Source organism: Oxyura jamaicensis, chromosome 28, assembly GCF_011077185.1.
Source record: "Oxyura jamaicensis isolate SHBP4307 breed ruddy duck chromosome 28, BPBGC_Ojam_1.0, whole genome shotgun sequence".
Lineage (NCBI taxonomy): Eukaryota > Metazoa > Chordata > Aves > Anseriformes > Anatidae > Oxyura > Oxyura jamaicensis.
The window spans coordinates 3545598-3572964 of record NC_048920.1 but is presented as its reverse complement, the minus strand read 5'-3'; the positions used below and the strand labels follow the sequence as shown (position 1 = coordinate 3572964).

At 44.2% G+C, this 27367-nt stretch overlaps 2 protein-coding genes across 5 annotated transcripts in view; both read right to left on the bottom strand.

The window, feature by feature from the left end:
* Nucleotides 1–308: 308 nt before the first annotated feature.
* LOC118179179 (ceramide synthase 4-like) lies at nt 309–14432 on the bottom strand. 3 transcript variants are annotated; one of them, XM_035348329.1, is made up of 12 exons: nt 14145–14432; nt 13909–14015; nt 11697–11869; nt 8827–8944; nt 7741–7859; nt 7192–7249; nt 6657–6707; nt 5836–5928; nt 4255–4383; nt 3860–3966; nt 1278–1422; nt 309–639 (listed from the first exon to the last, which is right to left on the bottom strand). In XM_035348329.1, the coding sequence occupies exons 1-12, from the start codon at nt 14212–14214 to the stop codon at nt 562–564; spliced, it is 1248 nt and encodes a 415-aa protein (XP_035204220.1). In that variant the 5' UTR covers nt 14215–14432; the 3' UTR covers nt 309–561. The 3 variants fall into 3 exon arrangements, with proteins under 3 accessions (XP_035204220.1, XP_035204222.1, XP_035204221.1); XM_035348331.1 differs by having other exon boundaries at nt 13962–14015; nt 14145–14190; XM_035348330.1 differs by having other exon boundaries at nt 13962–14432.
* A 122-nt stretch (nt 14433–14554) lies between these two features.
* Nucleotides 14555–27367, bottom strand: part of LOC118179180 (ceramide synthase 4-like) — a 53353-nt gene continuing 40540 nt past the window's right edge. For both annotated transcript variants that reach the window (XM_035348332.1, XM_035348333.1), the window contains exons 6-12: nt 26966–27023; nt 25828–25878; nt 22326–22418; nt 21589–21717; nt 21203–21309; nt 20647–20803; nt 14555–16484 (exon numbers count right to left, since the gene is read on the bottom strand). In XM_035348332.1, coding sequence (XP_035204223.1) covers nt 16293–16484; nt 20647–20803; nt 21203–21309; nt 21589–21717; nt 22326–22418; nt 25828–25878; nt 26966–27023 — 787 coding nt within the window. In that variant the 3' untranslated portion in view covers nt 14555–16292. The remainder of the gene's footprint in view (nt 16485–20646; nt 20804–21202; nt 21310–21588; nt 21718–22325; nt 22419–25827; nt 25879–26965; nt 27024–27367) is intronic.

The window sequence follows — 27367 nt, the reverse complement described above, 5'->3', positions numbered from 1 at the left end:
CTTGGCCAGGCTCTATGTGTGGAAATGGTATATCCTTGCCCCAAAACCTGACAATTTTAGACAATACAGCTGGAAGCTTATTTGGCAGTTAAAGCAAGTGTATTTTACACGCAACTTTTTTTCACGAGGTGGCTAGCACTGACTGCCAGTATATTCTGAAATTGTGGTTCAGATAAATGTTCAGCACTTGTAATTTATTACTTTGTAAACCTTTGGGAAGGTTTTGAGGTAACCACAGTTAACTGTTATAACTTCAGCAGATTGTTTAACCCCTCTTACCCTGTTTTTACTGAGACTGGCTGATAGACCATTTTTTTCCTGGATAGAGTAGTAATAAAGTGATGTTTCCAACTGGAGAGGTGAAGAAAACATCTTCTAAAGTTACTTATTGCCTGGAAACTATACGATGAAATTTTCTTTCATCTAGATGTTGGATGATGCCTCAGATATACGGCTGCGAAGGGTTGTGTGAGCCTGTCTGGCCTCCCCCTCGTGGTCCTGTTCAGCCTTCCTACTTTTAAGAGTCTGTCTGGCTCTTGGTATTTTGCAATGAGACCCACGTTACTCTTTGCTCTTTGCCAGATCTTCTGCTTCACTCCTGTCGCTTTCCTCAGTGTCACTTCTTGCGTCTTTCCTTTTCTGCAGGAGAGAAAGATGATTTAAATGAGCTGCAAAACCTATGTCTTGCTACATTGAAGGTATTTCATTCAGAAGGTATGTTAACCTGAGAGGTAAAATAAAAACAATAGCTGAGATCATATCCTTGCAACCAGTGTGGTAATTGTCCCTGCATTTGGGAGATTGACTTAAGCTACCAGGAGTTTGTTATATGTTTTCCTGAGTTTTGAACTTTTTTTTTTTTTTTTTTTTTTTTCTGTGATCCTTATAATATTCTTGTAATGTGACCTTCTGAAAATAAGTGTTTATTCTCGATACAGTTATTCTGCATATATGCCTGTCTATTTTTTTATTGTTGAAGCTCTGAAAGTTAATATATATTTGTTCAGTCTACTGCTGCCTTGTGGTGAGGGCAGTTGGTTATTTGGGAAGGAGATAGTCATGGCTACTTCTTGTGCACTGAAAACTGAATTTTAAAGCCATCCCATAAACAAAGGTATCCATACAACTCTCACCATGTGCCTTCAGAAGCTCTTGAGCTGTTTTTTTGGGTAGCCACATTTCTCCCACCCCTTCCCTACAGGCATGCAGGAATCACTCTGGAGCTCAGGGTTGCTCATGAGTAAAGGTGGCACAGAGGAGAAAAAGATTTTTCATACCGCACCATGGAGGACGACACCAAAGACCATCTGGAGGATTAGATAGGACCAAAAAATGTGCAACAACTGCAGGATCATCAGGAAAGCATTTATCAGACAGCTTAGGAGGAACATCTGAAATTTTGTCAAAAAGTAATAGTATGTGCTGTGGGAAAGAGAGAGAGGGAGAGAAAAATTAGTCTGCATGTCTTCACAATTACAAGGGTCAAGAGACTTTCTGGGCAAATACTTGGCTCATGGGTTCCCTGGGAAGAACCAGTCTGTGCTAGGCCTGCGTAATCATGCTTCACTTCAATGACTTCTTGCTCTGTTCCAGAAATGGACTCCACCCATCTTTCACAAAACATATCCCAGGTCCCAGAAGACCTGGAGAAGACCTATTAAAATTGCCAACCATACAATAGTGTTTGCAAATAGCTCTGTTTGCAAAGCATATCTGCAATGCTTCCCAGAAGCAGCAGGAAGCCACCATCTGGCAGCGATCTTCCCTGGGCCAGAGACAGAACTTGGCTTCCCAGGACCTCCACAGAGCATTCAGGGTTCATATTTTTGTACCCCAAGGCATTACTTTTACACATACAGGCTTGACCATGCAGACACGAACTACCCTGCAAGGCCCTCTGTTCACATGAAGCTCTCTCTGCAAGAAGTCATGCTCCTCACCTGCAGAATCTCCAGCCCATTTCGCCTGGTCCCTCTTCATGGGCAGCACTGGGAGGTCAAAGCAGTGCCTCCATCATGGGGCAAGGCCAAGGGCACCTTACTGTCATTGTAATACTGGCTTTAAAAGCTTTTCTGTGAATGTAGTAGTCAGAGAGACTGGGAGGAAAATATTTGGAGCACTGTGTCCAGTTCTGGGCTCCCCGGCACAAAAAAAGACATTGATCTCCTGGAAAGAGTCCAGCAGAGGGCCACAAAGATGATACGGGGCCTGGAGCATCTTCCCTATGAGGAAAGGCTGAGAGACCTGGGTCTGTTCAGCCTTGAGAAAAGAAGACTGAGAAGGGATCTTATCAGTGTTTATAAATACCTGGTTTGGAAATGGAAATCAGACAGAACAGAACAGAATTTGGTGCAGGAGAGAAATAACAAACACTGGCATGTGCACTCCACTGCAAGTATCTACGACATGAAATCTAAGATGTTTTAAGCTGGGAAACATTTGGTGGATATAACATCTGTGTTTGCTCTGCCTTTATGTTCCTCCGCAAACATCTGCTTCTTGCTGCTGTTGGAAACAGGGTCTGACCTTGATGGACCCTTGGTCCGACCCAGAACATCCATCTGCTTTGTTCTTCCATTACAATACAGCACGCTACTGGGACTTGTTTGACTTTTTGTAGACAACTGAAATCAGTGTTATTCGAGCTTCTTTCTCAGGAAAGTTGCCTCAAACTTTTATTGCTTTTCCCTTTGAGGGAGCTGTTTCACTGCCAGAGAGTCGGGGTTTTGTTATGCAAAGTCAGCTTCACAGGCATCCAGACTTAAAGGGAAGCAGGACCAACATTCAAAACTCAGCATAGTCGGTGCTGGTATGGAGCCAGGGCAGGAACAGAGGACAGCAATGCAGACTTGTCCTTATGCATGTGTAACATGTCCCACTCCTTCTAGGCATAAGAAAAGTGTTTGGTTTTTGAAGAAAACCAAAACCTTAGACTATATATAATGCATGTATTGTGGAATGAATTTTGGGAAGGTAAGTGAGATCAGCTTTTTTAGGCAAATTGGAAGTGGTAAAGAAGGGGGAACAATGTCAGCATAGTTAAAGGCTGGGAGTGTGGTCAGATGTGTATAGGCACACACCATTCTCCAAGACTGGTGTCTCTGACTTCTGGAGATACTGCTGCTCTTACGCTCCCAGCATGTCAGGTGTTCAACCTCCTGGATCCTTAGGTTGAACTCATCACTTCCCTGCTTTATTTCAAATAGATGCAGGGTCACCTTAAATTCCTACTTTTTTTTTTTTTTTTTTTTTTTTTTTTTTTTTTCCTTTATTAGTTTTATCTTAATAATGCTTTAAGCAGGACTTTCTTAGTCTGTAAAGAAATTCTTGGGAAATTCTAACCAGCATAATTTGTACCTTCCTTCTTTTGTACGAACCAGTGTTTGCAACAGAAGGAGGCCACTTCCTACTTGCTGGAAGAGTCACACCAGGTCTTGAGCAGGATTAGAGGAGATGAAGAATTACCCTCAGACTGTGGTGGGAGTGACCTTACAAGGATGGAGAAAGGTAGTCATAAAAAATTCCCAATGCTATGATAGCTCATGAATTGTCAGTTGCTGTAGCTGCATGTAAACATCTTATCCCAGCAAGAGAGACAGCTCCAGATGAGAGACAGTTCCTGCCTAGGAGACAGTGAGAGCCTGGAAATGGAGAGGCAGAGACTGTGACTCCAGATTAATTTATAGGTAAAAAACCCTGGATTTTTCTGGGGTTCCTCAGTTCTATCCAGATTCATCTTTGAGCTTACCTGTAGTGTCCTGTTCCCTGCCTTTCCTCCCCTCACCATGGAGGGTCATTTCTCCAGAAGTACAAATAGTCCATGACACACATGGTTAGAGAACATTAAAATGTAACTCACATTATCGGGAAAATGACAAGCCGGGAACTGATGAACACCACAGCAAAAACAACAAAGACTGCTTCACAGACCCGCTTCCATTTCATGTAATGGAGCATCTTGGCCAGCTGTAGAGAGACATATTGCCATTTATACCATGGGGCTGTGTTCTTCTTCTATCACCACTCTCCTGAGAGGCTTCAGGGATTTCCCATGTCCTGGACTTGTTGGAGATTGTCTGAGCCCTGTGTACTCATTTACTTTTCCCCAAGAGCAGTAAATCTGATACTTCCTAAATGCACTGGCACTAGGGTATACATGCGGCCCACCTGTGTAGGTGACTGCATCTGCAAGGGTCAGCACAGTTACTCCCAGACAAGAGAATAGATGAGCATTTCTATGTGAGGGTAACTCACCTCTAAAATATAATCAGAGGCATCATGGACCAGCATGACTATCATCCCAAACCGTATAAGGTTGGCACAGTAGGAGACAAAGATCAGGGTGATGGTGGCGATGTGGTGGATGATCTGTTCCTTGAAGTCCTGGCACAAGAAGAGAGGTTGTCTCAGTCATTGGCCTTGACCTGGCAGCACCTGTTCAAAGATGCTGCTGCCTCGCTAGGACATGGCAAACAGCAGTGCTCCCCACTGTGCTACGGTTCTCTGATGTTATGCATAAAGCCAAGGCAAATGAGCAACTTCATATCCAGAAATGCAGATAAATACCAGTGAGGTACACATAGGTGCAAGTGTGCTAGAAGACAGGTTTTCTGTATTTTCCATGGATCAAATTTTCCTTACAAAGCTCCTCTCTTAACATCCTGTATTTTCCTCCTGGACTCCTCCCTTGTGTTGTGGTCTATTCCTCCTGGGTTATCTGCTAGGTTAAAGATTGGACTAGATGATCTTAGAAGTCTTTTCCAACCTAAATGATTTTGTGATTCTATGATTCTACGACTGAAGAGGTTTTTGTGATGACAGTAGACTGCCCTTATCCTGTGGCAGGACCTACCCATTAGCCATACTGGAGGCAGCACTTCAACCTCCCAGTGCTGCCCATGAAGAGGAACCGATAGAGGTGGGCTGCAGATTTTGCAGATGGGGAATATGCCTTCTCACACACATCATATAAAGAGAGGACCTTGCAGGGTGGTTCATGCCTGCATAGTCAAGCCTATATGTGCAAAGACAATGCCTTAGGGTACAAAAATATGAACAGTGCTCTCTGACGGTCTTGGGAAGCCAAGATCTGGCTCTGGTCCAGGGAGGATCACTGCCAGATGGTGGCTTCCTGCTACGTCTAGGAAGCATAGCAGATTTCCAATAACTGACCTATTTGCAAACACTACTGTATGGCTGGCAATTTTAATAGGTCTCCAGGTCTTCTGGGACCTGGGATATGCTTTGCGAGAGCTGGGTAAAATCAATTTCTGGGGCAGAGCAGTAAGTCACTGAGGTGAGACATGATCGCCAAATTAAACAATAATCAATCAGATGAAGCTGAGGTTGAGCCACAGCTCTGCACAGTCTATACTACCGAACAAGGCATACAGATGAGGGCACAGGTGGGTGTTGGGTCCATGGGGCCTAGAAGGTGAGCATCAACAGGACCCTCATCACAAGAGCCCCTGGTCTGTCCTTCAGGACAGAGTAGTCTGGTTCAGGCCACACTTGGGAGCAAGGCAGGGAAGGGCCATGCTACCATGTCCACCTAGTGACTGTCTCTCGGTGCCCTTTGGCCAGGCACAGGGACTATCATCCAGCAGCACTCCTCTAGCCTCACAAGCCCCTATCAGAGCAGAGCCAGCATGAGATGCAAAGGTGGGATACAAAGAGCTGCAGAGGGTGTACGTGGCCTGGGGTCTTGCCTGCCTTGGCCTATTCACAGGCTTGGGAGAGCTCCGTGAGTCCCTGGGGTGCTGACAGCGGGAGGGGGGAGCCTCATGGTGGAGGCTGACCAAGCCAGTGGGTTGCTGCTGTGCCGCTGTCACTCACCTTCCTCTTCACATCGAAAGGCAGGGTGGCAACCAGTGAGCAGTAAAAAGAGAGCTCCAACAGGTAGAACCAGCCCAGCGCAGGCAGGAGAGGCTGCAACACAAACGAAAGGCAGCGTGACACCCTTGCTTAGCCATGGGGAGTGAGAGAGGGCTAAGCTCTTCCCAGGCAAAATGCATTAATGAAAACTGCATCTGGGTCAGCAGGGCTTGGTCATGCCTAAATTTTCCTGTCCTTTGTGACTGAACCATTTGCTGATGTGCTGGCAGCCTGCTCAGGACAAGCCCCAGAGGGATTGAGAGGAGTCAACATCTCCCCTCTACGGTGGGTTGGACTCCTCTCATCTCCTCTCATTTCCCTTCCTGTTCAAGAGTTCAAGGGATGTCCTGACTGCCAGGTCGCTTTCAGGGCCACACACATGGAGCAGCTTCCAGCCAGGCTTGTATTACAGAGAAACCCTTTGAGAAGGGGGGTTCTGTTCAGGGCAGAGAGAATCTCCTGCTGCTCCTTCATATGGACCACCTATGAGGAGCTGGCCAAGGAGACAGTCAGGCTGTTCACATGGTGCATGGTGGGAGGATGAGAGACAGTGGGCATACTTGGAGCCAGGAGGTGAATATTAGGAGAAACTTTTTCATTACTAGTCACACAGTGGAATAGGTTTCCCAGAGAGGTTCTGCAGTTTCCATCCTTGAAGGTTTTCAGGGACTGGAAAAGACCTGTGTAACCTCGTCTGGGCTCACAGCTGACTGTGACTTTTCTGACAAGAAACCTCCTGAGCCCCCTTCCAATCTGAATTATACCACATATGTGCAGCTCACCTGCTGTGGAAAGCTCACCCAGCACACGGTGTGGTCCCAAAACCAAGGCTTCTGTGTAAAGAGAAGGCAGCAGTAAGAACCCATAGCCTTAACATATAATGGCAACATGAAAGAGTACTTTATTAAGTAAACACATGATGTCAGTGAGCCTGTGGTAGAGCCAATCTGCCTTTGAACTTTGTGAAAGTGGTAGGCAAAATGCATTTGTTGTTAGTGAATGTACAGGATGTTCCATGGAGGGTGTTGGTACACAGTGGTACACAATGAAGAAAACCATGGTCACATCACTGACACCTAGCCAGGCCCATGCCTGGATAAGGGGGCTGTTCTGCTGGATTCAGACTGGGTATGTTTCTGTACCCCATCCCTGAAATTTATCCTTATTTGGCTCTGAAACTATGGTCCAACCTGTAGTCATGGCCACGAATGGTCAGTGGGTTCCTTGAAATGGCCGAGGACCATCAGACTTATTTTCCATGAATGAGAAACTCTTGGAAGGTGTCACGTCACAGTGTCTCCCAGCTGACATACTTACATCATATAGAAGAGCCAGCCCAGAGAAGAATGATGTGAAATAGAATATAAATCTCCAGCTAAAATAGAAAAACAAAACAAAACAAAACACAGGGAATTAAAACTTACTCCAGAATTGTGATAGCTCACTAGACTGTGCCCAGGCCACTGCATCCAGCACCCAGCTGCATGGAAGTGGCTAAACTGACACGTCCATTTAGGCACAATGGCTGCAAGGCCAGAAACAGCTGGAGAAGGATGAGGTGCAGACAAATAAATGTGATATCATGTCTTCCTAGATGCTCTCCCAGCATCTGCAGAGCCCATGTGAGAGACTACTCTTGTTTGGACAAAGATTTGCAGTACTTCAGCTCTGTTTGCACATGCACAAACATGCTGTTAAGGCATTGAGGTATCTAAAGCCCACCCAGGCTCTGCTGTGGTCCATGCTGTGCCCAAATTCCTGATGTCAGAAGGAATTTGGATGTTTTAAAGCTTCCTCTGCCAGCATTATGGCATGCAGTCCTTGTTGGAGGTTTCCATGATCAAAAGCTTCTGCTGGCTCACCTACCTTGCCTCACAGAACTTCTTCATCAGTCTGGGACGGTCCTGGGCCCGCCGGTGCCGGAACCAGGTCTCCACTTTTTTGACTGGCAGGTCATTTTGCTTGGCCAGCGAGATCAAATCCTCCTAGAAAACAGGTCAGGAAAGCAGGACTTAGACTTCCTGATGCCTTCTGTCCCCATGTGGGTGGAAGAGGCCACCTCTGTCCTGTGGGCTTGTGTTTCCCTGAAGACCACATTGCTTTGGAAAAAAATTAGATCAGCTGTATTTGCAGTTGTGAGCTCCCAAATCATTTTGGACATTTTAAAACTCCAATCCAGCAACATGTAAATACAGGTTCAGAATTTACCACAGTCTCTCCCTGGTTAAATTTTGCTAGCTATACACAATGGGATTCAACATCTGCTGTAAGAGTCTAAATACTTTTTTTTTTTTTTTTTTCTCCCCATCTTTAATGTAGGTTTAACATGATTATCAGTTACAGATGGCAAATGAAGATAAAAAAAAGTTTTGGTTTGTGATAAGGCATCACTCAATAATGTCAGATAAAACATTGAGTTGTTTGATCAACTGTGTATTCAGTCTCAAAAGCACCATTTCCATCATGCTCTATTTTATACATAAAGTCCAAATAAAACTACCTAGTCTTATGATTTATAAACAGTGAATAAAATTAATGTAGAGATGAGCTTGTGAGCATTTTTGAATTAAGTTGACAAAGCTTCATTCCTATTTAAGTCAATAATTATTTTAAAAATCCTGGAACATGCATCAATGTGAATAATGATCTGAAGGACTTGCAGTTCTGCTAAAAAGGAGTCCTATCTATAGGTGCTACTCAAAGTGGGTAAATGGCTCGTTAGGAAAGCCAGCACCTCTCACACTATCTGCTCTATCTGGTAGACTGTCAGTCAAGTGATGCTGAGATTGTAGCTGTTCAACATGTTGGAAGGTGCAGAAGTATCTGCTTCTTCCCTAGCATGGTGGTTAGCAGTAACTGTGATGCCTATGAGGCTGGTGTGCTTGGGTTGGAGTATCTGTAGGGGGAGAAGGTATTGATTAGCTGGGCTCTTGGGACACAAGCGACACTCACCTCCTTTGGGGTCCTGCCAATCAGATTGTAGAAGTCTTCCAGTGTGGCATTGGGCTGAGCTTTGCGCCTCGGCTTGTTGCTCACACCCAGCCTCCTGCCCAGGGGTAGAGCTATGGTTCTAGAAGAGGAAAAGAAAGTTCAGACAGGAGAGGACGTGGGCACCCTCACTGTGAGCTAGGGCCAGCCCACAGCAAGATTGTGCCAGCTCCGTATCCTGTGCATGGACCCCAGGGGTCCAGCACTGCTCTGGCTGCACACACTCTGCCAGAGAAGTCCAAAGCCCCACTGGGTGCATACATACCCAACCCCAGGGATCCAGCACCCCTTCAGGGGCATGTACAAAGCCTAGTGCCTCTCTTGGGTCAATGCTCTTCTTTGAGAGAGACACAATGGCACCAAGGCAATGCTAAGGAATGCTGGATGTGCAGTGGAGACAACATTAACAAATATAATCTGTATTGATGCCAGTTTTGTTTAATATTTTTATCAACGATCTTGATGCGGGGATTGAGTGCACCCTCAGTAAGTTTGCAGATGAAACCAACTTGAGTGGGAGTGTTGATCCAGAGGGTAGGAAAGCTCTGCAGAGGCGTCTGGATAGTCTAGATTGATGGGCCACATCCAATTGTATGGCATTCAACAAGACTAAATGTTGGATGTTGCACTTGGGTCTTAAGAACCCCACACAGTCATATAGGCTGAGGGAAGAGTGGCTGGAAAGGTGCTTGGCAGTGTACTGGGTCTGGCTGGGATGTTAACTTTCCCTGCAGCAGCCCATACAGTGCTGTGCTCTGCACTTGGAGCTAGAACAGCAGTGGTATATCACACCAGTGTTGTGTCTGCTGCTGAGAAGTGCTGGCACGGCATCAGGACTCTCTCTGACCCTCCTAGGGGGTGGGCAAAAAGTGAGAAAGAAACATCAGCAGGGCAGCTGACCTAAACCAACCAAAGGGATATTCCATACCATATGATGTCACACTCAGCAATAAAAGGTGGAAAAAGGAAGAAGATGGGAGGGGTGGGCTCTTGTTGTGAAAACGTCTGTCCCCCTCCTGAACACCGGCTACGTGCGTTGAGGCCCTGCTTCAAGGACGTGGTCAAGCATCGCTCATTTGTGGGAAGTAGAGAGTAATTTCTTTCCTCTGCACTTCCACACAGCCTTTACTTGTTTTGTTTAGTTATTCCCTTTCCCCCTCCCTTTTCCCCTTTCCCTTTTTTTTCCCTTTAGTTGAATTGTTTAATTAATAATAATATTTCCTTAATTATATATATATATATATTTGTTTTTCCCCCTCTTTAATTAAATCATCCTTATCTCAACCCGTGAGTTGTTCTTTCCTTTACTTCTTCCCCTCCTCATCTGAGGAGGGGGAGTGAGAGAGCGGTTGTGGTGTTCAACTGCCTAGCACGGTAAAACCACCACAGGCAGACAAGGATGCCAGCTCAACACGAGCCAGCAGTGTGCCCAGGTGGCCAAGGGCATCATGGCCTGCATCAGAAATAGTGTGGCCAGCAGGACTTGGGAAGTGATTGTCCCCCTGTACTTGGCACTGATCCCACACCTTAAGTGCTGTGTTTGGTTTTGGGCCCCTCACAGCAAGATGTTGAGTCGCTGAAATGCATTCAGAGAAGAGCAATGAAGCTGACTAGAAAACAAGACATATGAGGAGCAGCTGAGGGAATTGGGGTTGCTTAGTCTGGAGCAGAGGAGGCTGAGGGGAGACCTCATGGCTTTCTACAACTCCCTGAAAGGAGGTTGCTGTGAGGTGCGTGCCAGTCTCTTCTCAAGTGACAAGTGAAAGGACATGAGGAAATGGTCTAAAGTTGCACCAGGGAAGGTTTAGATTGAATATCAGGAAGAATTTCTTTACAGAAAGTGTGGTTAGGCATTGGAACTGGCTGCCCATGGAGGTGGTGGAGTTGCCATTGCTGGACATATTTAAGACATATGGGGATGTGGCACTTAGGGGCAAGGTTTAGTGGTGGACTTGGCAGTTAGATGGATGGTTGGACTTGATGATCTTCAGGATCTTTTCCAACCTAAATTATTCTATGATACTATGATTCTACGATACTATGATTCTATAATACTATAATTAATAATAGTAAGCAATAATTAATTACAGTAATTATTGACTTGACACCAAGGTGGGGGAGGGAGGGGGTTGCTATGCTCTCATTGTCTTTACTTATATCTCTTAAGACACTCCCCATATGGAGTCAACCTGGGATACCCTGTCTGGGAGCCCAGTGCTGGCCATTGGCCAGACTTGAAGCTTATTGAGACCCACGAATACATGGGATTTGCAAAGCCATTGCAGGCCTGAAGGTAGTGGAGAGATGTTTTGATAATACCCAGGACAGAGCTTTCCTTGGGGTCTGACTGCTTTGTGTTTCCCTGGCTCTTCCTACAGCCTGTTTTGCCAGAGAGTGGGGACTCACACAGCATCTTTGGGAGTATCCTCTAAGACCAGGCTGAACTCTGGCTCTTCTGGGGTCTCCCAGCCCTGATGTACCCAGCAAATTCCTTACCCTGTGCTGCATGCTCCCAACTGGTCTCTCAAGAGCCCAAATCTGTCTCTCCAAAGGGACTTTCCCCACACAGCTGAGGTGCAGCTGAGTGACTTGTATTTCACACGCGGTAGTACAGGTTATGTTATGGGTACAGGAATGAGAGATGGCAGAGCAAATTGCTGACATACAAACGCTATAAACCACAAAAATCAGAAAAGCAGAGAGATTAAGTATTCCTGGGGAGAATCCCCTGTGCACTCTGTAGTGGTTAGGATGTGGGTAAGGATAAGTCCAGAGCAACCCTTTAAGACACCAATGACAACCAGCATAGAAGAGGCTGGATTTGCTGCACTCACCTTTCAAAGATGTATCGGACAATGATCAGGATCAGGGCACCAGGGATGCAGAGCAAGAGGTCCTGGGGCTTTGGGTAGTGAATGTCAGCAGACTCCTTCATGTCTTCCCAGGTAGCTCCAGGTGGCAGCCAGTACTTGTGGTGCCAGAACTCCTCCAACAGTCCCATCCTGGTCTAGATGGTGGGAAAACAGCAGAGGCTCCGGGACTCAGCAAGCAGATACAGCTGGGACGTAAAACTCACTCCTAAGCCAGGACTCCAGCGCTCCAGGACACCCAGCCCCACAGCTCGTCACTCATACTCCACACCTTTCACTCCAATCCATGAGTATGACTTTAAACCAGTTGAAATAGCATCACTTGTTCTGACCTGCCCATGAGCTTAGAGGTGGAGTAAGATGTCCTAGTACAAGAAAGTAATTCAGTGGGTGTCAAGGAGGTGGCTATCTTCAATTACACTTCATTGCATAGACAACTCAAGTCACTTCGTAGTGACAATAACAGCAGGGGCATCTATCTCACCCCCTCTTCATACCAACCTTTTCCTTCCCAGGCTGCAAAGCCCTCACCTTTAATCAGCTCCCTATTTATGGGGCTTCTCTAACAATTTGTAATTGCAAAAAATCTGTTGGTTTCTCACAGTAACCAGGGGTGGATTTCATTAAATCACTGGTGAGGGATCTTTCCAAATGCCTTTGCAAAGCCAAGCGCTATCAACAGGTTTTCTCCTGTGCCTGTGTTCACTGACACTTTGGGATAACTCCAGTGAAGACATGATTTTCTCATACACGAACCATGAGGATTTTTTCCCACAATGTTATATTCATACATGTTTCCTATAATTCAATTACTCATGATATTTTATACCAATCTGACCGGTACAGGTGTCAAGCTACAGATGTCAGAAACTCCTCACATTCCCACTTGGGACCTCCCTGAATTTTGGATAACAAGATGATTTGAAACAAACAAACAAACAAAAAAATGGCACTCCACAACATCTGGTTTAAGATTTTCTTGTGTAAGTTTCCTCTTGACACTTGAGCAAATCCTCTAGAGACACATCCTCAGCAAGAAGACAACTGGTGTTGGCTCCCCTCTACTTCTAAGCAGGGAAGTCGCAGGCAGCACTTTTTATTTAATTATTTATTTATTTATTTTTCACTAGCCTGATCTTGTCTCAGCCTTGATAACCTTATGATTCCTACAGTCTTTTCAGCGTTTTTCAGAGAAGATTGCCATTGCCTTTTAAGTTGTTTCTCAATATATTTCTTGGCCTGCTTTACTGCATGTTGAGATTAAGCTGCCAAAGTTACAGGACCTTTCCACTTCCCGTGTTTAGACATGACTTTGGCTTTTTGAACAATGCCTTGCTATTTCTTAGGGACGCCCTTACCTGCAGGCACTGTGTCTGTTGTTCACGTGCAAATGAGAAAAGCAATGCTGTTCAAAGTGTAGTCATCCAAGTAAAGGTTCCCTTGGGCATATGTCTGAATGATAAAAACATGGTGGATGCACATCTCCCATGTTTCCTCAGTGTGTGCAAGGGGAAGGGAAGGCATGAAGCAAACTGCTCTTAAAACAAGATCCAAAACAGTACTAGATGCCTGTGTCACTGGAGTCAGTAGATCCATGTTAGCTGCCAGCCCTGGGGGCCTTACTTTGCCACTCCTTGACACTCTTCACTGCATAGCAGCCTGGGGATACCAGGAGACATTCTCTCTCATAGCTCACCTGCTGCTGGAAACCCCATCCCCACAGCTGCTTGATGACATTTCTGTGATGCACACCTTTCCTGTGCACGTGGATGATGAAGATGCATTGGAACTAGATTCTGCTCTGGTGCCCACTGCTCTATCTTATTTGATGGGTTATTGAACAGACAAATCACAGTTTCTTGCTGCAGGTTTTTACAGCAGCTTCTTTGGGCTAGAGGGTTGTGATACTCCAAGAGGAATCTTATCAGTGGGTGATGGTGGTGGCAGAGTGAGTTGTTACAATAAATTCAGAAAGACTAACACAGCACTCATAAGCTTCCCAATGCCAGAGCACGCATAAGGAGAAAAGGTGGAGCCATTGTGGGGAGCAAACTGATTGCACACAGCTTTAAGCCATAGCAAATCAATGTGAAAGAAAACAAATTTTGCAGTGTGATCTGCCCTGGTGACTCATCACTCATACTCAGTTACTCAGTTAAAAGTGTTCTTAATCAACCCCAACAGCCCTCCTGAATCCTTGATGTATCCTTCCACAATGAACAGATTTACCTACTAATGAGCCTGGCAAGAGCTTATGTCCATCTTCAGGGGGATAGTGTAGCCCTGAGGATAAAATTCAGCAGAAATTAGCATATGTTTTTACCGGCTCCACAGTGCATCACAGAGTCTCTGGGGAGCATTCTGCTTCTCAGGTGAGATGTGTTGTGATTTTACAACATAAATCTTTCCTACCCTTCAGAAACCTTATTAAAAAGAAGGTTTCATTCATTTCCCTTCCCAAAACCTTGCAGTTCCACAGCATCTTCCCAGTGCTGCAGTCACAGAATTGCCATTGCCCTGGCAGTGCCAGGTAACCTGGACTGCCCCTAGCTTTAATGTAGGGGTGCCCCAAAGTGTCCCGATCCAGGGCTAAATGCAGCTTTACCTAGTAGGAGTCAAACGAGGCAGCTGCTGTTCTTTACTGGCATGACTTCCCATGGCTGAATGCTCTGGGTATGCAACATCCTCTCCATGGATGTGTAACAACCATGGCAAAGGAACCCGTATGTGTCTCCTGTGTCACTCCCTCATCCACCCAGGTGGTGCAACTAGCCAGGTTACCCCCTGCTAGTCAAAGAAATAGAAAAGAGCACAGACAATCAAACTTTTCAAAAGTAATTTATAAAGATCTTTTACATTCAGAAGTACAAAATGATACATAACCATTCCTCCTGAACACATCACCTGCAGAGGAGTGGCAAGATTGTACATGTGGATTAAGGAAACATGACAGTAATACAGAACATACACTTTGAACTTTCCATTAGTCCAACATTTCAGAGAGAAACTATCCTCAACAAATATGAATTTAAACGATGATGCTGTGCTCCAGAGCATGTCCTGGAATCACCTGTGCTAGAACCACTTTTTCCTCTGAAATTATCCCATGTATTTTGACTAAAACCTAAGATCAAAGGCTCAGATCAAATCTTTCCTGCATTTCAGGTGAACTTGGTGGGCTGCTGAAAACCCACTTGTCCTTCTAGGCTGTCATTTGCCTCTTAACTTTAAAGATGTGTGCCATCTCCTTGAATCAGGCATTTCCTTGGTCCGTGTCCCCCCATTAGCGTTGAACCTTACCAGGCATATACAGGGAAGTATCTGGCCTTGGCAGTGTAAGTCCCTGCTTTCGTAACAGTGAATCTGTTAATACTTTGGTTTCATAGTTTAATTGATCTGTAAGACAGAAATCCATGCTGTACTAATTTAACTCTTTTAAGAGACTACAGAATCAAAAATCTAAGACTACACGGGATAATATAAGATACAGAACATCTAAAGGAACTGAATCAGAACTGCATCATGACTTCATGGTCCACTGCTTTAAACGTTCTACTTTTGACACATCTAGATAAAGGCCCTAGACTTTGAAGGCTAAGTTAAAGCATTATTTCATGAAGTTCAGCAGATCTCTCTGGATCCTTTTTCCTCTGAGGATAGGGGTAACCTATTCCCTTCTTACCAAGCTGACTCTGTAAACATCTTCCACTGTGCCAATTACACCAGATAAAAACATGAGTACTTAATCAGTGTTGTCTTCTAGAGTATCTAGTTTCTTGTCCCCTCCCTTGTGACAGTGTTTCTTTCCAAGACAGGTTTAATGGATTACCCAGCAGTTGAGACACAGCTGCCTGGATTTTCCAGCTCTTCTAAGCATGATTTGGGTGGGAACTGTCATCAGACTGGGCTCTGGAGTTTCCACCTTTGAGACAACAGAAGGAACTGAGTTCCATACAATTACAAAACTGGTCACATGGCGCACAGGAGAATTTCCTGTCAGAAGAAAATGTTTTCTCCTATGTCTTTCCAAAGCTTTTATTCCACTATGCACAGTTTTAAGTTTATGAGTAAGTACGGGGCACTTGTCTTCTTGAAAGAGGTGTCCCTGGAATAAGATTTAGAGTTTCACACTTATTTACTTTCCATAATCATTAGTGACAATGGGCCAGGGCCTCCAGAGGCTGATCAAGAATAAACAGATTCCTACCAAACAACATTAGGCAATTAAGACTTGACATTGCCAAAGTTTATCCACTGTTGTGAATATTTTTCAAGATTAATACAGTTAACAGCTATTATGGTACAGTCTAATACAAGTCAAACCACTTTGATCCCTTTCTATCTGCTTCAAGGCAACAACCTATAGTAAGCTTTTATTGAACAAAGACCAAAAACTTCCCTCAAATATCAGTGACTATAAACAATTCTGTTTACAGGAAGCAGGAATTCAACTATGATACTGCAATTACAATCCTTTATATCTACACAATGAGCAAAACATTTCTAAAGACGGTGGACTGGATTCATTAAAGCCCAGATCAGACAGAACGTGAGCAGTAGCTATCTTTCCTTGACGTGGCCATTGGTGAGATGGGCTCTGTTGTTCAGTGTCTCAGACCCATTCCTCTGGATATAATTGCTGCTAGTGACATTGCTGAAACACGTGATCCCATTTTTCTCCTTTTCCACGATCTTTTCTCTTTCTTCATCCTTGTCACTTTCTTCTGTGTCACTTCGCATGTCCTTTTCCATCTACAGAAAAATGTAAATGAGAAACAACACAAATGCAGAAGCCTGCACAAGAAGCTGTACTAGCTGAGACACAGGCTGCAGCTGCTACTTCAGCCACCTGCCTTTGGCACACATTTTTATGATGACCTTTTAGCTTTTACATCACCTTCAGAAACAGTTCATTTTCATCTACTTGACTTCTGTCTCAGTGGTATATTAACTGTGATCCTGATAAAACTAGGAATAGAACTAGGAATACAGGTTGAGAAGCAGCACCAAATCACATATGCCCAGGACTGAGGACAACTGTGTACAGCTGAGGAGATCCATGGCGTCTTTTGCATGCAGAAGAAGGATGGGAAGAAGTAGGTAATCAACTCTTATGTTTTCAAAAAGGGACAAGGAGATAGATTCTGGGTGGCTGCAAGTTGAACACTCCGGTTTGGACAGCATATACTTTCAAACACACCAATAGCTCAACACAAAGCTGCTCAACTCTACATTCAGTTTTATATTCAAGCTTTTCTTCTTGTTATTAAGAGATCAGTAATCCACTTTTGTAAATACTTAATTCCTTGCCTTAAAATGAAGACAAAAAAGAAATAATGCAGTAAAAAGGCAGGTTAGAGAAAGCAGCTTAACACTTGCTGGCTTCTCAGGCTGTTTCTACTCTGCAATACAAGATGCCAAAACTGGGAACAAATTCAGTGTCCACACCCATTGTTGGAAAGTACACTCTGAAGGAAAGCAGCAAACCCCTTCTGTGACCTGAGACCTGGAAACTCCTCAGGAGTGTGTTAGTTCTGGATGTGCTCTGTAGTCTCCATTTATTATATATATTCTTCTGGGGATAGCACTTGGATCATATTAGGCAGACTATTTAGTCTGATGCCTTTCCTAAAGATCACCACACCCAAAAGCAGATAGGATTTGTAAGAATGTGAACTTGTACTCAAGTCAAACTGCCTGCAAGGACAACAGAAATAGCAGATGCCACATTTTGTGAACAACCTCGATCCAGCGTTGTTCTGGAATTGGCAGTTCAGAAACTATGTACAAAGACTCTTGCTCTGCAGCAGAAACACAAACAAAAATCAGTATTCCTAATTTTTGTTTTATTTATGGAAATAGAACATGGTTGAAGTCTGAAAGCTATCAAGATTCACAAAGGAACTAGACAGCTGCATGAAAAAAGACAGTTGTCTGTATGAGGAGGTGAAAACCCTTACTTCCAGATGAAGGCTGAACTGTAAATACTGGGGATTAGGAAACATCACGTGAGAAGGTGGTGCAGATAATCCTGTAGCCAGGAAGGAAAATTACAGAGATATGAAAGACCTATCAGAACAATCTGAACTTCTGACTGGAGTGAGAATTTCATGGCTCTCAAAAGGGGAGAATGTTCTGTATTTCTGCTGATACTGCTTTGGGCTACTAAATGTCTTAGAATCATAGAATATCCTGAGTTAGAAGGGACCCACAAGCATCACTGAGTCCAGCTCCTGGCCCAACACAGGACTACACAGAAATTAAGCCGTATGTCTAAAATCATCACTGAAACACCGGTCTGGGACTATTTTTCTTTGCTATTTACGGCTCAATATGGAAAGACCTCAAATATATATTTTTTGCATCAAACATGGCAGAGAATTTATTGTCATGGTTTTTGGCTGGGATAGAGTTAATTTTCCTTGCAGAAGCTGATATGATGTTGTGTTTTCGACTTTTGATGGAAGTGGCAGTGCTAACACATCACTGTTCTCAGTGGTTGCAGAGCAGTGCTTGCGCAGAGCCACAGAGCCAAGGACTTTCCAGCTTCTCATGCTGCCCTGCCAGTGGGGAGGCCGGGGGTACACGGTACACAAGAAGATATGAGGAGACACAGCCAGGACAGCTGACCCAGACTGGCCATGTGTCATGCTCAGCCATAAAAGCTGGGGTAAAGAAGGAGGAAGGTGGAGGGTGTGGGGGCATTCAGGGTGATGGTGTTTGTCTTCCCAAGAAACTTACACGTGATGATCCCTGCTTTCCTGGAAGTGGCTGAACACAGGCTTGCTGATGGGAAGTACCAAATGAGTTTCTTGCTTTGCTTTTAAGTGCAGCTTTTTCCTTACCTAATAAACTGTCTTCATCTCAACCCATGAGTTCTCACACTTTTATCATTTCGATTCTCTTCCCCATCCCATGGTGAGGGGGTGGGGGAGAGTGAGTGAGCATCTGTGAGGTACTTAGTTGCCTGCTGGGGTTAAATCACAATATTTATAGATAAAATAAGAAAAATTCTGGATGTGCTTCAGTATGTTTTTCCTGATGGCTCATTTCTTTCTAATAACACTATCCACTACCTCATCATTTGACACCGTAATAACTGCAATGGAAGCTGTGGACAATATGGATGAAGACGAGCCTCATATGCTTGTTCTCAGTTCCCATAAGACAGAATTCCCCAGTTGGACAGTAATAAAACAACTCATCCCAGGCTATGAGGTCAACTCCCACAGGGCATGGACTTGTTTCTCCTGGACTACATCCTTGGCAAGTGGCCACATTAGGTCATGTCTTTGATTCTGAGAATAATGTCATGCTGAGCAGCAGTTTGGTTTCACAGCAGATACTACAGGCTGCAGTCAGAAAGAGTCGGGTGCATGTCACTTAAGTTTATACAGCTGCATCTCAGATATCCAAGGTTGCTCTGTTATGGATAGAGACAAACAGGCAATTCCTGTGCAACGCTGAATGGATTATGCTTAGGACATGCCTGTCTGCTAGTATGTAAGGAGCCCAGACAGCTAGTTTAGACAAATGCATCTATTCTGCAGACATCTAAAGTACTGTAGGACAACCCCCACAAAACATACATTAATGATGGGGCAGAGTGTAACCTCTGCAAGTTTGACAATGACACAAAACTGAGAGCAGCGGCTGATATACCAGAAGGTCAAGTTGCCATCCAGAAGGACCTCAGCAGACTGGAGAAGTGGGCTGACAGGAAACTGATGAAGTTCAACAAAGAGAAGTGCAAAGTCCTGCACCTGGGGAGTAACAAACCCATGTGCTAATATATATTGGGGGCTGCTCAGCTGGAAAGCAGCACTGCAGAGAAGAACCTGAAAGTCCTGGTGGACACCAAGCTGAGCACTAGCCAGCAATGTATCTTTGAAGCAAAGAAAGCCGGTGGTATCCTGGGCTGCATTAGGAGCAGCATTGCCAGCAGATCAAGGGAGAGGATCCTTCCCCTCTAGTCAGCACTGGTGAGGCCATGCTTGGAGTACTGTGTCCAGTGCTGGGCTACTAAGTACGAGAGAGATGGACATACTGGAGAGAGTCCAACAAAAGGGCCATGAGGATGATTAAAGGACTGAAGCATCTCTCCTGTGAGGAAAAGCTGAGAGGGCTGCAACTGTTCAACCTAGAGAAGGCTTGGGGGGATTTTATCAGTGTATATAAGTGTCTGACGGGAGAGTGCAAAGAGGATTGGAGCCAGGCTTTTTTCAGTGGTGCCCAGTGCCAAGACAAGAGGCCATAGGCACAAAGTGAAATACAGCAGGTTCCATCTCAACATTAGGAAACATTTTCTCACCCTGATGGTGACTAAACATTGGAACAGACTGCACAGAGAAGTTGTGGAATCTCCCTCCTTGAAAACATTCAAAAGCCATCCAGACATGGGCCTGGACAAGCTGCTCTAGGTGGCCCTGCCTCATCCATTCTGTGTTTCTGTGATGTTAGTAACACTGTAATTAAAAATCCCGTACTGGAAATCCCCTAGAGAAGAAACTACAGGAAACCACTTTTGCACTGGCCTCATCAATTGCAACAACATTCCCTGCCTTGATTTTTTGGTTTTGTTACAAAGGCAGTACTGACCCAAGTGTTGGGATCCTCACTCAGATGTCACTGGCTTTGTTCACAGAAATCTCCCATGGAGACCAATCCAATTTTTTTCTTGAATACACGCTTCGTAAGTGAACCCAATATTATATCAACTCATAAAAACTTTACTTCTTTTGTCAACTTTCACTAATATTGAGCGACCCTTTTACCTTACTGTTAGGAGTTTACACATATAATTTTACTAGGACAAAAAATAATCCATCCCAGATGTATTCCCTGTGCTCCCAAGCAGTCTCAGGGGATCCTCCCTCCCCATATGATGTACAGGGGACTACAAACTGATTCATACCGTGCCCTGGAGGATGAACTTGTAGACCATGTGAATAATTAGGCAGGACCAGAAGATATGGAGCAGCTGCAGAGTTATCAGGAGAGCATTCACAAAGTAGTATCCAAAGAAGGGTTGGAATATCTCCATGGAGTAATAGTAGGTGTTATAGAGCACTCTGCAAGAGAGACGGAATTGCATTGGAGAGAAAGCGGCTGTAAACCCCCAAAAGCTATTGTCACAGAAGTTTCACTTCAGTCACTCTTTTCTTATGTATAACACATCACATAACTCCCAGTTCCCCACTGGAAATAAGCAGAGCAGAGCTGTAAGCCGAGGACTCCTCTGCAGTATATTTCAGGTCTTTGCTATTACTCTCTGAACTCCAAGGAACACCACCCTTGTTTAGCCCAAGGTAGGTACAACAGCCATGTGGTAATGTAGCCTATGCAGAAGGGAGGGACATGAGCTCAAGAACTGAAAAGCAAAGGCCGCAGCAAAAGATTCAGCCCACAGCTGAATTATCCTGCCTCTGAGAAGACGTTTTTTTCATTTCCCTTGACTGCAGCAAACTCACGTGTAGGGGTAAATGATCAGGCGGCTGATGAGGAAAACAGCTGAGAAGATCATAAAGAGGCTGTCACAAGTTTTTTTCCACTTCATGTAATTGAATATCTTAGTTGGCTGGAAGGAGAAAGAACAATAAAACAAAGCAGGCCAAGATAGTGCATCTGCATATGCTCCAAGATGCTAGCTAGCCAGATATGACACAATCCACATGCAGGTATTCACATCTCCTGGCTCTCTGTAGGGCACCCTAAGCTGGGTGAGGAGATCATCAATGAGTTATCAGTGAAACCCCATAATGATTGTCCCTTATTGTGCTAGATCAAAAGACAGCACTTGGCTAAAGATCATCACTGCCAACTAGGCCTTGCCAGGCACTTGAATTGTGGAGCTCACCTCTAGGAAGCAATCAGAAGCATCATGAATCACCATCACCAGTGTCCCAATGCGGATGTAATTGGCACAATATGAGAAACTGATCAGGAAGATGGTTGCAGCATGATGGACTATCTGCTCCTTGAAGTCCTGATGAGAAAGGGGACAGCAGAAAAGAAAATACATTGCACTTTCTGTTCCAGTTAGAGCATGCTGGTAGCTAGAACATCTGTCTACTCAATGAGGCAAGAAACCTCCCACTGTAAAGTTTTACCCACGTTAATCTTTAACAAAATGCATGCCAAAATGTAGGCAATCAAGAAACCCAGGAATTATGAGTTTATGGTGTAAACAGAGGATCTCGAGCAAAGAACACTCTGCTCTTTACCAGAAATGGGCTGGTGCTAGTGCAAATCGTATGAGAACTGATGGTTCAGTACAGACAAACCTAAAAAGAGCTTCCTTTTGTCACAAAGCAATGCCCATACTCACCTCCGCTCCAGCAGAGGAACTTCTGCTTGGGGGACTGAACATTTTGAATTAGTTTGCTCCTTTCCATGTCAAGGTTTGTGTTCTCCACCTCCCAGAGGAGAGGGAAGACAGAGACTGGTAATGGAAATTCCTGGGAACAAGCAAGGACGAGTCCCCTGAAACCTCAGACCAGCACTATACACATTATACAACCTTGGAGAACACTCTCCTGAGTGTTAAGCTTGGATCCTGTTTGTGCTTCATTCTTCCCAGGGGTTGTCACTCACCTTCCTCTTCACATCACAAGGCAAGGTGAAGACCAGAGACCAGTAGAAGGAGAGCTCCAGCATGTAGTACCAGAACAGAGAGGGTTGGAGAGGCTGCAACAGCAAGAAAGAGACAGTGGTATACCCATCAGATAAAGTAAAGAAAGGGCTGGAAACAAAAACTCCTACCTATACAAAAACAAAAACCAAAAACCAAAAAAATCAGATAAACCAAAATGACAAGATTTGGTTCCTGCAGCTTCATGGGGTAAATCCTCAACTGAACAGTGTAGTCACTTACCAAACATTATCTGTGTTGAGGTAAAAGCAAATAGCAGGGGAAACTCCACTTTGCCATACCATGTGAAACATGTAAAGAACCAGGGGGAAGATCCTGAATATTTTCAGGTATTCTTCTGGGCAAATTCGTGAGCAGTCACTGTAGAGCTTTAAAAACTTGGTGAGCTGTTTCACCGTGGTGATATAGATTAGTACCTGAATAAATCATTCAATTTATTAGCACTCGGGGAGATGCTTCAGACATCTTTGTCTCTAACATGTATTTTTTCAGTCTAATCAAACTAACACGGGAAAGCACAATCTCAGTGTGAACAGTAGTCTGTGCTGTTCTGGCTAATTTTTCTGGGGTTTTACAGCTGGAAATCTAAAAGCTTAGACCCACTCACCAAGACACGTGCTAGTTAACAAGCAATTTTTCTGTTGTGGCACTAGATGGCATCTTTAAACCAGAACCTATTTGATTAAAAAAAATTACTATGACCACAGGGGCTTTGCAACAAGCATTTCCAAAGAATCTTGGAGTATGGTGCTCCCAAGTACCAATTTATTTAGGTTTCCTCTACCCAAAGTGCGGATTTCTGTCCTTAGATGATAGATTTCAGTTTGCTTTTCTTTGATGTACCAGTGATTAGCCACAAGAGGAAGCATGGCTGGATGCACTGGTGCTACCAGACGGGATATCAACACCTCGCAGGCTGGTATGTGCTGTTCATGCTCTGGGGGTTATCCAAATGATCCTCTGGATCTGAAGGAATTATTTTTGTTGTTTTTCCAAGGATAGATTAGATCACTGATGTTTCTTTTACTCTTGCATGTAGCATAGGACATGGTTTGTTTGGTAGAAATTGTATTTAATATATTATTTCTTAATTTATTTTTTTAATATATTCTTTGTTCCTGCTATGCCACAGGTATGTTCTTGACCTTTCCTGCTCTTTTCCAGTGGGATGTTACCAGCTCTGGTTTTGGCCTTTTCTGTTTACTACAGGTGTAGGAAAGTGTTCTGTTACAAGGCTTAGATTTCTCTGGAAAATACATGTAATGCAAATGTACAAAACAGGAAATAAGGACCCAAGAGATCCTCTCAGCCTTACATTCCTGTTCAAACACCACCTGTTTGTATGAATCATAGTTAAAAACTGTGCATTACATTTACAGTTTTTTTGCAAATCTTGATGTACAATCTGAGGGTCTTGTTCTAACTTTGACTACCAGACCAAAAAGCCCTAAAGCACAGGTAGTTTTCACTTTGTCATGCTACTGTGATCAAGTTGTACCTCAGCCTCTTCTTCAATTAATGAAAGACTAATTCTCCCCCCCCACCCCCCCACCCTCCCCACGGAAATTCTAGTATTGTAAAATCTTGTGCGTAGGAGATTCATGCATGATACTAGTAGAAACTGCTATCCTGCTAGAAATGCTTACCAGCCTTTTGGATTGGAAAGGGCAAATAATCACAGAATCATCACAGAATCACAGAACAGCTTGGGTCGGAAGGGACCTTGAAGATCATCTACCTCCAACCCCCCTGCCATGGGCAGGGATGCCACCCTCTAGATCAGGTTGCTCAGGGCCTCATCTAACATGATCTTGAACACCTCCAGGGCTGGGGGATTCACAGCCTCTCTGGGCAACCTCTTCCAGTGCCTCAACACCCTCTGAGGGATGAATTTCCTCCTAACCTTTAATCTGTATCTACCCTCTTTTAGTTTAATATCATTACGCCTTATCATTACAATCTTATTACGTCTTATCATTACAATCCCTGACAGAGTCCCTCCTCAGCTCTCCTGTAGGCCCTCTTTCAGTACTGAAAGGTTGCAATGACATCACCCTGGGGGCTTCTCTTCTCCAGGCTGAACAGCCCCAGTTCTCTCAGCCTTTCTTCATAGGAGAGGTGCTCCAGCCCCTTGATCATCTTTGTGGCCCTTCTCTGGACCCATTCTAACAGCCACATCCTTTTTGTGCTGGGGGCCCCAGACCTGGATGCAGCACTCCAGGTGGGGCCTCACAGGGGCAGAGCAGAGGGGCACAATCACCCCCCTCCACCTGCTGGACATATTCTCTGTTGATGCAGCCCAGTGAAAACTGTCTGCTCTTAGAGCAGGAATGAAATGGTACCCAGGATTTTCATCAATTTATTCATAATGCTAATTAAGCCTGTAGAAGGCAGCTTTCTAACAGGATAAGGAATCTTTTCCAAAGCTGAAATCAGATCTTTCACTTTAATGACGTTTATCTCTTTGTAATATAGGAAGGCTGCTGCTATACATGAGTCATAAAAACATCAGGGGAAAAGTAGAGGAGGTAATGGTTCCTGTGCTCAGTGTGTGAAGCCCCATTCTACGAAGACAGGCTGAGGGAGTTTGGCTTGTTCAGCCTGGAGAAGAGAAGGCTCAGGGGAGACCTTATAGAGGCCTTCCAGTACCTAAAGGGGGGCTGCTGGAAAGCTGGGGAGGGATTCTGCGGAGTGCAGCAGTAGGACAAGAAGCAATGGCTTTAAACTAAAAGAGGGTAGATTTTGATTAGGTAAAAGGAAGAAATTCTTTACTCAGAGGGTGGTGAGGCACTGGAACAGGCTGCCCAGAGAAACTGTGGATGTCCCATCCCTGGAGGTGTTCAAGGCCAGGCTGGATGGGACTTTGGGCAGCCGGGTCTGGTGGGAGGTGTCCCTGCAGGGGGGTTTGGAATTAGATGATAGAATAGTGAGAGAGGCAGCTGGGTAAAAAGTACTTCACTTTTCATTGTTGCCCTTATTCCTTGATGACCAAGAAGCAGATTTTGTGCCGAGCTGGCAATTGTCTTTGAGGTTATTCTGGAGTGTATCACTCAGAGCATGTCTTCTGCTCTACAGGCTTTCCACTGAAGTCTTTGCTTCTCCTCCTTGGACAAAATGTCCTACTCTAGACCCAGTCTCCTCTATGAACAAAGCTTGGAGCATCCCTGTTTTTAAATCTCTTTGTTCGCCTGGTCAGAAGGCTCACTTTCCCTTTACTACTGTAGAGTTGTCTTCTGCTGTACTGACTGCTCCTCTATGGTGTCCAGAGTAAGCAGAATATTAAGATGTTCTCTGTTGATAGGGATCTGGTTTTGAATTCTTATGGCTAATCAATCTGAATTTCAATCAGTACCCTCTTTTGTCCCTAAAGTAATCTGATTTTGAAAAGATATCTAAAGAGAATACATGATTTATTACAGCAATTTTCACTCCTGGGTGACTCACCTGTTGTGGGTATCCTGTCCAGCACTCTCTGTGGTCCCAAAACCAAGGCTTCTGGAAAGAAAATGCAACATGAATGGGAAGATCCCAGAGAAATTCTTCTCTTATCAACCACCTAACTCCTCTAGCTTGTTACTACTACAGATTTGTTGTGTTTTATTGGAAACTGAGAAATAGAAAATAACCTCTTATTTTGATGTAAAGAATCAAAAAGCACTATAGGTGGGATTTAGATACCTCCACTCCACTGCTAGCTCATCCTGGAATCTGCAGACTCACAGAGTACCTTAAATTCTGCCTTAAAAGTTGCTAAGTTCAATACTTCTTCAGTTGTTACAAAAACAAGCAGGTGCAAGTATAGTCTGTGCCTCCTCTCTTGGGATCTGCAGATTATCCATTATTTACCACATCCGAAGGTCTCAGTGTAGAATATTTTTGCAAAGTCCACCCAAGGAATTGGGTTCACCAAAAGAGCCAGGGTAACTTCTAAAATACAACCAGAGGATGACAGGTGCCCCTTGTCCCAGCTTAGTGACCACAGGTCTGGATTAGAGCATATGGTATACCTCTTCTGCCTCAGAGATTCAAACCCATACCATTCAAGTCTCAGTCTTCTCCTGTTGAGGCTGTTCTATTTGTATCAAGAGAAATCATTATTTATCAAATCAGAGAAAAGGCAGAGGCATTAACCTCACCCTCTCACATCTTGGGTAAAGAAGAGAAAACATACATAAAATTACTAAAATGCAGACCATGCTCCAAAGGAAGCCTAAGCATTTTACCTTAAACAAGTATTATATACAACACAAAAATAGGCCCTGCAGCTCCTGTCTCAGATAAATGTTTTATCTCCCATATCACAGAAATGTATTTTTACAACTGCTGACGGCATCTCACAATCCTAATTGTCTACTGCTTTTCCAGAAGAAGAGCAAAACTCTTGGTTTTGAGTTGGAGTTCTTAAAATAAGCATGGTTCGATATATTTATGTTCTCAAAAGATTGTGTGCTGTGCAGAGGACAAAGACGTGATGGGAAAATCTCTGAAAAGAAGTTTGAACGCACAGGTTTGGCAACCAAATCTGCCATTCCTGCAGGCACTCCCTGGGGAGAACAGCAGGTGGCACTGTTTGCATACTCACGTCGTACAGGACAGCAAGTCCAGTGAGGAAAGAAATGACGTAAAATGTAAACCTCCAGCTACAAAGAAAGAAAGAAAGAATGTTAGTATACCATTAGCCACAAAGCTCCAACTCCGTGTATCAATCACTTTTGCTCAAAGCATGACACTACTAAGTCAAAGAAAAACATCAATATGCTCAAAGTTTGTCCAGATCATAACAGGAACATTCTTTTTTTTTTTTTTTTGCATGCTGGTACATTCAAGAGATTCCATGAAGAGCAATTCTTCTGCTTTAGATGATAGAAACTATGAGAATATCGCTGAACAAAATCACCCAGATAATCATCCCAACTCTTCATAGTACCAGTAGAGGCATGTGTAAAAGTCAAACAGTGCCAACTTCCCTCACAGGCTTTTGGAA

What these genes read in the sequence shown, in the direction of transcription:
- LOC118179179 (XM_035348329.1), bottom strand. Translation starts at nt 14,214, where the DNA reads ATGCTGTGGAACTGCAAGGTTTTGGGAAGGGAAATGAATGAAACCTTC. An exon ending in GATTCAGGAGGGCTGTTGGG is followed by an intron (nt 11,870 to 13,908) that starts GTTGATTAAGAA and finishes CCCACCATCTAG; the next exon opens with ACCAGGATGGGACTGTTGGA. An exon ending in GGCTGGCTCTTCTATATGAT is followed by an intron (nt 6,708 to 7,191) that starts GTAAGTATGTCA and finishes CTCTTTACACAG; the next exon opens with AAGCCTTGGTTTTGGGACCA.